At 39.9% G+C, this 9,896-nt stretch overlaps 1 protein-coding gene across 1 annotated transcript; it reads left to right on the top strand.

Annotated features, from left to right (window-relative positions):
• The first annotated feature begins 6,562 nt into the window (after positions 1 to 6,562).
• Positions 6,563 to 9,691, top strand: LOC141656176 (uncharacterized). Its single transcript, XM_074463042.1, has 3 exons — positions 6,563 to 8,202; positions 8,290 to 8,433; positions 8,577 to 9,691. The coding sequence occupies exons 1-3, from the start codon at positions 6,715 to 6,717 to the stop codon at positions 9,513 to 9,515; spliced, it is 2,571 nt and encodes an 856-aa protein (XP_074319143.1). The 5' UTR covers positions 6,563 to 6,714; the 3' UTR covers positions 9,516 to 9,691.
• Positions 9,692 to 9,896: the final 205 nt, after the last annotated feature.

The following is a 9,896-nucleotide window of genomic DNA, read 5'->3' as shown; positions in this document are numbered from 1 at the left end:
TCAGGGTTAAAACAATATCTCAGGGCCACTCGAGGAGTAATGAACTGGAAATGCGTGGCCACGCTCGGAACGTATCTATGGTAGATAATTCCGGTCAATCAGTTATTCTCCAGATCGAGGAAACCACTCTCGATATGATCACTTGCAAGTACGACCCGAAAGACACCTTGCATTGAGTGGGAGATAGTAATAGGACAAGAGAATTGGTGACGCACACTTGTCGAGGACAAGTGGGAGATTGTTGGAGTAAGTTTCCCCGACAATAATGCGATCACAATTGTTGATCATGATGATCACATGTTTAAATCTCATATTTAAGAATGCATGAGGAAAAGTAATATTTTACAGTCAACTGGTCCACACATATCGGTAATGATTGGCTGACTAGAGTTTGACATTACTGTCGTGCGACGGTGGTGATCAGTTGATACCCTGAGGTCATACCTATAGGGTAATACTCTTAATTGATTATTTAATTAATTGTATGCCGATACGAGTTAATTAAATTGCTTAAAATTGACGGATGATTTTGTGAGTATAATTAACGTATCTCATTGTAATTCGATTAAATTAGATACGGTCTAAGTAATCGAATTGTTTTATTACTTAGATTAAATTATTGTTTACGAAACAATTGAAACAAGTTGAATCATTTATTATAAATACAAGTAGTTGTAATTTATAATTCGATAAACCACTTTGGTACAAGTAATCAAGAATTACTAATTAAATTTTGTATGTGACATATTTTATTAATATGTTGATTTTTAATATGTTAAAAATATACTATAGTGTAACATGTCATGTAACATGTGACACATGACAAAATTGACAAATGACAAAATAAAATGGACCTTACATTTTATGTGTATGCCGAAAATTGGAGGGAGTATTAGAGTTTAAATTGTGTTGATTATTTTAATAAGGGAAACACAATGATTATACTCTACATGTAGCCATGCAACCCTATTGCTTTTGAGAAGAGCAATTTGTGCATGCATTGGCCTCAATTACTCCCCCCCCCCCCCCCCAAACCGGTTTTAAGCATAAAAAAATGGCCTGAGTTTTTCTTATAATTATTCACTACCTCTATGTATTATTTTTTCTAGTGTTAGAAAATAATTACTCCCTACATTTGTGAAATTTTTACAGAAAGTCATAATTTCCTCCTCTCTTAACCGAAATAAGAGAGTACAAAATCACCATTTTTGTGTCAACTTTAAGCTTGTTTTAATTAGTACTAGTCATATATTAATTAAAATAATTAAGGGTATTCCTTGGGTATAATTCCTTAGGAGAGATTCTAAACTTGAATCTTATTCTTCCATTTTGGAAAGCTCAAGATCTAGTAAGAAGGTGAAATTACTAGTGCCCATTTATCCGAAATCATCAATGTAAGAATTGATTTTTTTATTCTTATACTTTGTATTAGTTTTGCATGCATAAGATCCATTTTAATTTTATGACTAAATTAAATCATCATACTATGAATATGTTAACTTACGAGATTAATGAATCCCAACAATAACCAGGTGAGAGCTTACTCTTCAGGTTCGGGGTTTAGTGCTGGAGCTTCTTACGGGCGTGGCCGTGGTGGTGGTAGCAGCAGTTGGTGTTTGTCTTGTTTTAACTGTGGCGGCATGGGCCACAAGAGGCATGAGTGTACCAGTGTAGTGAGTGGGGTTTTCACAGACCGTCACAGGGGAGCTTCTCTCAGGGTCCGTCGCAGAGTTATGCTAGTAACAGGCCGGCTGGGTCGTGGAATAACCGGGGTGGTCAGAGTAACAACAATGGTGGGGCTAACCGCAATGGCGGTAATTCATATAATAAACCGGTGACGAACAACAACAACCAGGGGTCGGCTGCAAAGCCGTCTACCTCAGCTAGTACTGTCCAGGGAGGTGGGCAGAAGACCAGTGGTAAGCTGTTCATGATGGAGAAGAAAGTAGCAGAGGATGATGCACACGTTATCACCGGTACTTTTCTTGTTAATGGAGTCTTTACCTTTGTTTTGTTTGATTCGGTTGCATCAAAATTGTTTTTATCATCGAGTCATGCTAAGGTTTTGGGTTTAAGTGAGTATGAGTCTATAAAAGAGGAAGTTTTTATACCGTCGGGTGAGTCTGTATCTTGTGGGCCCGTTGTATAGAGGTGTGTCTATGATAGTTGGGTAGTTTGACCTACCTGTGGACTTGTTTGAGTTTCCTTTGGAGGGTTTTGAGATGATAGTTGGTATGGACTGGTTGGGAAAGTACAAGACTAAGATAGATTGTCATCAAAAGAGGGTTTCTTTGAGAGGTCCTAAGGGGATTAGTGTGTCCTATCGTGGGTTTCTTGTCAAACCCAAAGTTAAGTTGATTCCAGGAGTGACCTTGAAGTCTTTTCTAAGGAAGGGGTGTCCGTTGATCTTATGCCATGTTAGGGACCATCGTATGCAGAGTCCGACAGTTGAGTATATACCAGTGGTTGGAGAGTTTCCAGATGTCTTTCCAGATGAGATACCGGGTTTGCCACCGAAGAGGGAGATAGATTTCAGTGTTGAGTTGAAACCGGGGACGGGGCCAATCTCTAAGGCACTGTATCATATGGGTCTTAAGGAATTAGAGGAGCTGAAGAAACAGCTGGATGATTTGATTGAGAAGGGATACATTAGACCTAGTGTATCACCGTGGTGAGCACCGGTGTTATTTGTGAAAAAGAAAGATGGGAGTTTGAGGTTATGTATCGATTATAGGGAGCTGAACAGAGTTATAGTGAAAAACAAGTATCCTTTGCCGAGGATAGATGATCTGTTTGTTCAGTTGAATGGCGCAACGGTCTTTTCTAAGATCGATTTGAGGTCGGGTTATCATCAGATGAAGATTCGGGAGGAGGACATACCGAAGACAGCTTTTACATCGAGGTATGGTCACTATGAGTATGTTGTGATGCCGTTTGGGTTGTCTAATGCACCTGCAGTGTTTATGGACTTGATGAACCGAGTCTTTAGTCAGTTCCTGGAACGGTTTATGGTGGTCTTTATCGATGATATCTTAGTCTATTATAAGACTAAGGAGGAGCATGAGGAACATTTGAGGATAGTGTTACAAACTTTGCGAGATAATCAGATGTATGCGAAGTTGTTTAAGTGTGAGTTCTGGCTAGAGGAGGTTGCTTTTCTGAGTCATATGATTTCAAAGAAGGGTGTAGTTGTGGATCCTGGAAAGATAGAAGCATTTACTCGGTGGGAAGTACCGAAGAATGTGGCAGAGATCAGGAGTTTCTTGGGTTTGGCAAGGTACTATCGTTGGTTCGTGAAGGATTTTTCCAAGATAGTCAGACCGATGACAGCTTTGATGAGGAAAGAAAACAAGTTTCGTTTGGATGAAAGTTGTGAGACGGCGTTCCAAACATTAAAGCATCGTTTGACCACAGCTCCAATCTTAGCATTACCTGAAGGGAGTGAGAACTTTGAGGTGTATACAAATGCTTTAAGGAATGGGTTAGGTTGTGTGTTGATGCAGAGCGGGAAAGTGATTGCCTATGCTTCTAGGCAGCTGAAGCCTTATGAGGAGAATTATTCGACGCATGATCTAGAGTTGGGTGCGGTTGTGTTTGCTCTCAAGATTTGGAGGCACTATATTTATAGGGCGACCTTTAAGGTGTTTTCAGATCACAAGAGCCTCAAGTACATCTTCACTCAAAAGGAGTTGAACATGAGACGGAGGAGGTGGATGAAGCTGATTGGGGATTATGATATGGATATTATATACCATGAAGGGAAAGCTAATGTGGTTTCAGATGCCTTGAGCAGGAAGAGTGTGCATTCTCTTTGCGCAGCTATGTCCTTGATGAGGTTGAGAGATGAGGTTGGGAAGATGGGGATACATATGATACAGAGAGGGGATGTTATAGGGGATTTGACAGTGGAGCCAGACCTTTATGATGATATTTGCAGGAAACAGGCCTTGGATCCTAAGATTGAGGAGTGGAGAGCTGGAGTAGAGAAAGGGGCGATATCAAGATTCTCTATTCATACAGATGGCAGTGTGAGATTCGATGAGAAATGGTGTGTTTCTAGTGATAAGGAGTTGAAAAAGATGATCATGACAAAGGCTCATTGCACACCATACTCGGTACACCCAGGCGGTGATAAGTTATATAAGGATTTGAAGAAGACTTTCTGGTGGCCTGGGATGAAGAAGGAAACAGCTGAGTTCATGGCCCGTTGTTTGACATGTAAGAGAGTGAAATGGGAGCAGCGACAACCACAAGGTAAGATTCAGTCTCTTGAGGTACCTGAGTGGAAGTGGGACTCCATTTCTATGGATTTTATCATGGGTTTGACGAGGAGCCAACAGGGTAATAACATGATATGGGTTATAGTGGATCGTTTGACCAAGTCAGCTCACTTTGTGCCGATGAAAGATAATTGGACCAAGGCACAGTTAGCTTTGGCTTATAGGAAGCATGTGGTTCGTTTGAATGGAGTGCCTAAGGATATAGTGTCCGATAGAGATGCGAGGTTCATATCACGGTTTTGGAAAGAGTTGCAGGAGTTGATGAGAACTACCTTAAAGATGAGTACTGCATTTCATCCTGCGACAGATGGCCAGACAGAGAGGACCATCAAGACTTTAGAGGACAAGCTGCGAGCTTGTGTTATGGATTTTGGTGGTAGCTGGGAACAGAGATTGGACCTAATTGAGTTTTCTTATAACAACAGCTATCACACCAGTATAGGCATGGCACCGTTTAAGGCTTTATATAGGAGGAGATGTAGGAGATCGATTTGTTGGGATGATAGAGTTAAGGCAGCGGTTTTAGGACCAGAGAAGGTACATGAGATGGTTGAACAGGTTAAGTTGATCAGACAGAAGATGAAAGCGGCCCAGGATCGACAAAAGAGTTATACAGATTTACATCGGCGAGATATAGAGTTTCAGGTTGGGGACAAGGTGCTTCTGAAAGTGCCTCTTATGCGTGGGGTCATGAGATTCGGGAAAAAAGGAAAGCTGAGTCAGAAGTTTATAGGACCATATGAGATTTTGGATCATGTGGGTGAGGTTTCTTACTGGTTAGCTTTACCAGCTGCTTTGGATAGAGTGCATAATGTGTTTCATGTGTCTCGCTGCGGAAGTATGTGAGCGATCCTTCACATGTGTTAGATGTAGAGAACATCGAGTTGGATGAGTCATTGTCTTATCTTGAGGTGCCGAAACAGATTCTTGATCGCAACGTTAGGAAAACTAGGCATGGGGAAACGGTGTTGCTTAAGATTCTTTGGTCTAACCATGAGGTTGAAGAGGCTACTTGGGAGGCGGAGGAGGCTATGAGAGAGCGGTATCCGTCTCTTTTTGATCAGGTATGTGTGGTTACGGGGACGTAACCATGTTTCTTTTAGGGGGGTAGGAGATGGTCGCATAGAGTTTTTGCATGTTTTATGTTGGTTTAGTACAGCTAGTTGTTATTTTGAGTCGGGTTGAGTGTTGTTTTGGGAGGTGTGTTTTGAGTTTTTGTTTTGAGTTTTGGTCATGTTGTTGCGTCAGAGTGGTGTTAGTGTGTTTTGTTTTGGTTTATGGGTTGAACTTCGGGGACGAAGTTCTTTTTAAGGAGGGAAGACTGTAATACTACGGTTTTATGTGTCTTTGGGTACTCTATCGAGTGGGGCTTACTCTGTCAAGTAAGTAGCTTTTTGAGCAAAACAGTAGTCTGCCTGTAGGGTACTCAATCGAGTAAGTTGGGGACTCAATCGAGTAAGGGCCACACGATCGAGTAAGTGTGTTTTACGGGTTGAGTTTGATGGGTTTTGTTAATAATGCGAGATTAATATAAAAAGGATTCGTCACTTTTCCTTAAGCTCTTTTATCATTCTAAAAACCGTTTTGAGAAGAAAAGAAGTTACGTAAGTTGTGTTCTTCGCATTGTTAACAAATCCCCAAGGCTAGGAGTGTCAGATCATCTCGTTCTTTACGCCGTTGTGATCGTTGTGTCGAGGGTAAGCTTTTTATATAACTTTTATAATGTTTCATTAAGGTTGGTTAAACCCTAATTGGGTAATATTGGGAGTTTTGGGTGATTTGTATGGTTGTGGTAGTAATTGTATGTATGTATGTTATAGGAGGAGGTTTCGTGGAGGAGAGATGCTGATTAGCTGCTAAGACCGTCTGTGGTGTTTGCTTTCCAGGTAGGGTTTCCCTACTCAGTATTAATTACATAATCTTTGTTTTTTATAGGATGCTTTGGTCTTTTGGTCTTTTCATCTATCTCCTTTCCATACGTCACTCTTGTTGTACAGTTACTTGTCATTGTTGTGCTTTATATGCTTTGGTGATTTTGGATAGTAGTTCGACTTTATTCTCACAGGATGTACTTCAATTCTCTTTCGACAGCATGTTATTTCAGCATATACTTAAGAGTTAAGACGGGTCGACTCGTCTTAAGTTTAAGACGGGTCAAATAGCTAGACAAGTGGTGTACTATTTGATCCGTTTTACTCTTAAGACGAATATACACGTCTTAAAGAAGAGTAATTGGTTATTTCACTATTTAATCTGTCTTACCTTCAGAGTTCAGAACATAGAAGTTGGATGCTCATTTATTATCCAGCTGGTCTGATACAATTATGAGCCTTACCCCTATCCTTGGGCAGTTTGTTTTGTGTTTATATGTTTGGTTGTTTATGTTAAATCACTGAAATCTTGTGACCCTAATTTATTAATTGAGATATAATAGATGATACCTAGGCAAGATGATAGCTGGAGAATTACATGGTCAGTTAGGAGAAGCCCGAGATTAGCAAGAGAAAGCCCTAATGCACCTATTGTATCACCTCTGACTGTGAGAAGAGTGGATAAGTTACAAGTAAGGAGGAAATTGTCAACACTATTTGATCAGGATGGGGGTGATGGGGAACAAACTGGTTATGCTCAAGAGAGTCCTAATGAAGGACAACAAACTGGTTATGATCAAGTGAGAGTTGATGGAGAGGAGCAAAGTTTTTATGCTGAGGAGGTGGATGATGAGGATTACTGGAGTGAAGATAGTCAATTTAGCCATTTGGATATAGAGGAGACTGAAGTTGAGGGTGACTTAGTGGAGGAGGAGGAGCTGTTTGGTGATGGATCTCATGATAACCTAATCGATGTGGTTAACAACAATATTAATCAGTCTTGTAGAAGGGTAACAGGCAAAGGGAAGACAAAGTTGATTGATGTTGATGACTTAGATGTAAGGGTTGGTGAGGAACTTGATGTGAATTCTGATGAGGACATTAGTGTGGCAGGTTCAGGGGATGATGAAGCTAAGTCATATGATACATTTGATCCTGCTGTTGACTTTGGGAGACCAATTATTCTTAAGAAAGGATTAAAATTTCCTTGTGTTGAGGTTTATAGGAAAGTAGTTAGGCAACATGCTATTGAGAATGGTTATGAACCATATTTCGAACACAATGACAGTACTAGAGTAACAGTTTACTGTAGACATAGATGTGAATGTCCTTGGAATGCTAAAAGGTCTAGGTTGCCTAAATGTACTTGTGGTGCTAAAAGAAAGTGTAGGTTTAGGTTGTATGCCGCGAAATTAAAAGGTGACACAACCACATTTCAGATTAAAACATTGTACTTGGATCATATCTGTGTATACACAACAAAAAATGGAATGGTTACATCAGAGTGGATGGCTCAAAAGTACCTAGAGGTGTGGAGGGGAGATCCACATTGGTCTTTAAAGGGACTTCAAACTAGAGTAAAGTTGGATTATGGAGTTGATGTAGGATATCACAAGTGTTGGGTGGCTAGAGCAAGGGCAAAAATGATGATAGAAGGTAATTCAGATGACCAATATAAAAGGGTATGGGACTATGTATTTTCAATTAGGAAGTATAATCTAGGGTCCTCGGCTTATGTTAAGGTTGATAGGATTGACAGACCCCCTCCAATTTTCCAAAGAATGTACATATGTATGGCAGCTTGCAAAGAAGGGTTTCTGAAAGGGTGTAGGCCCCTCCTTGGTGTTGATGGCTGTCATTTGAAGGGGATGTACCCTGGAATGTGTTTGGCTGCTGTGTCAATGGATGGAAATAACAATATCTTTCCAGTTGCGTGGGGTGTTGTAGAGGTGGAAAATGCTGAGACCTGGGAGTGGTTTTTGGATTTGTTAAATAGAGATATTGGCTCGGATGAAGGCGATGGCTTAACTTTTATGTCTGATAGGCAAAAGGTATTAACATTATATCATACTTAATTTAATTCCTAAGTATGACTATAATATAATGCTCTTGTTAACCAATATTTATTTGTATGTTAGGGATTGATCGATGCACTGAATGTGGTTGTGCCTAGAGCTGAGATCAGGTTTTGTGTTAGGCGCATATGGGCCAACTTCAAGTTACAATTGCATGGTCAAGCCTTCAAAGATAGCTTTTGGAGGGCTGCTTGGGCAACAACAGAGGTAAATAATTCATTAACCTGCAGCTGTCATTAGATACTACCCGTAATTAAACTGCTTGTACTACTGTAAGTACAATGATATTAGATACCTGCAAACTGACCTGCTACTAAAACGACTGCTGCTATTGTCATTACACTGAATAGGTTGAGTTCAAGGCAGAATTGGAAGAAATAAAAAAACTTTCAGATGGAGCTTACAACTATGTCAGCAAAACACCACCAAGGCATTGGAGCAGACATGCCTTCTCAACCAATTGTAAGAGTAGCATGATTCTCAATAATCTTTGTGAGACATTCAATTCTGTCTTGAAAGATGCAAGAGACAAGCCTATTCTTACACACATGGAATTGATGCGTAGATATATTATGAAGAGGAACTTTGAAAAAAGAGAAGGAGTAGATAAGTATGAGGGACGATATATGCCATACATTCAGAAATGCTTCAAAAGATTGATTATTGAATCAAGGACCGCCAAAGTCCACCCAAGTATGTCCACGAATTTTGAGGTTGACTATAAAGGAGAGACTTTTACTGTCAATTTGGTGGAACAAAAATGCATTTGCTTTCATTGGCAGTTAACTGGTATACCATGCGTCCATGCCATGGCATGTATTCTGGATCAAAGACTAATCCCTGAAGATTTTGTAAATGAAGCATATTCTAGGGAGAAGTATCTAATGGCATATAGACCTGTAATCAAACCTATGCCCGGTGTTTCTCAATGGGAAGAAGCAGGCCTACCTGAACCACTACCACCTGCCTTAAGAAGGATGCCAGGGAGACCTTCTAAGAAAAAAAGAAGAAAAGAAGCAGATGAGTCCACTCAAGTGAAGAGAACCAAAAAGTCTAACAAGTGTGGAAGATGTGGTGGTCTAGGGCATAACAAGAAGACTTGTAAGAACCCTCCAACGGCACCCAAGCAAAGGAACAAAGGTGGCAGACCACCTACTACGGATTCATGGGTCAATGCAAATAAAACTAGAGCTCAATACAAAAAAAGAACAACCAGAACCCATGATGAAGCCATTTCGAGCCAAACTGAAAGTCAACCTCCTTGTGGGTCAACATCCCAACCACATTAGTAAGCTGCAAATGACAAGTTTATGAGCTAGCAGATTGTAGTCTGTAACAAATTTCTGATATGGACCTTTTGTTATGAATTAGGAAGTTCAATTTGTTTTTTGGTTTTGCTTGTATTAGAGATTATGAATTATTAAAATGGGTTTTTGGTTTGTTAAAGTACAATTGGAAGTTGTTAAATGGCATCACTTGGCATTCCATCAATTTCTAATATGGTGATTTCGATTGTTAAACTGCATCTAATGTTCATAAAGGAGATTGATATTTGAATCAATTTCTGATATGCTGGCTAATATGATATGCTCCAATAGAAAATGAGGTTTTGAGTTTTAATAGACTGGAATGTTCAATGCGAGTTATGCCAATGGAATGTAGCATTGAGT

The sequence above is a fragment of the Silene latifolia genome, chromosome 5 (genome assembly GCF_048544455.1).
Source record: "Silene latifolia isolate original U9 population chromosome 5, ASM4854445v1, whole genome shotgun sequence".
NCBI classification, from domain to species: Eukaryota; Viridiplantae; Streptophyta; class Magnoliopsida; order Caryophyllales; family Caryophyllaceae; genus Silene; species Silene latifolia.
This window is presented reverse-complemented; position numbering and strand designations above follow the sequence as displayed.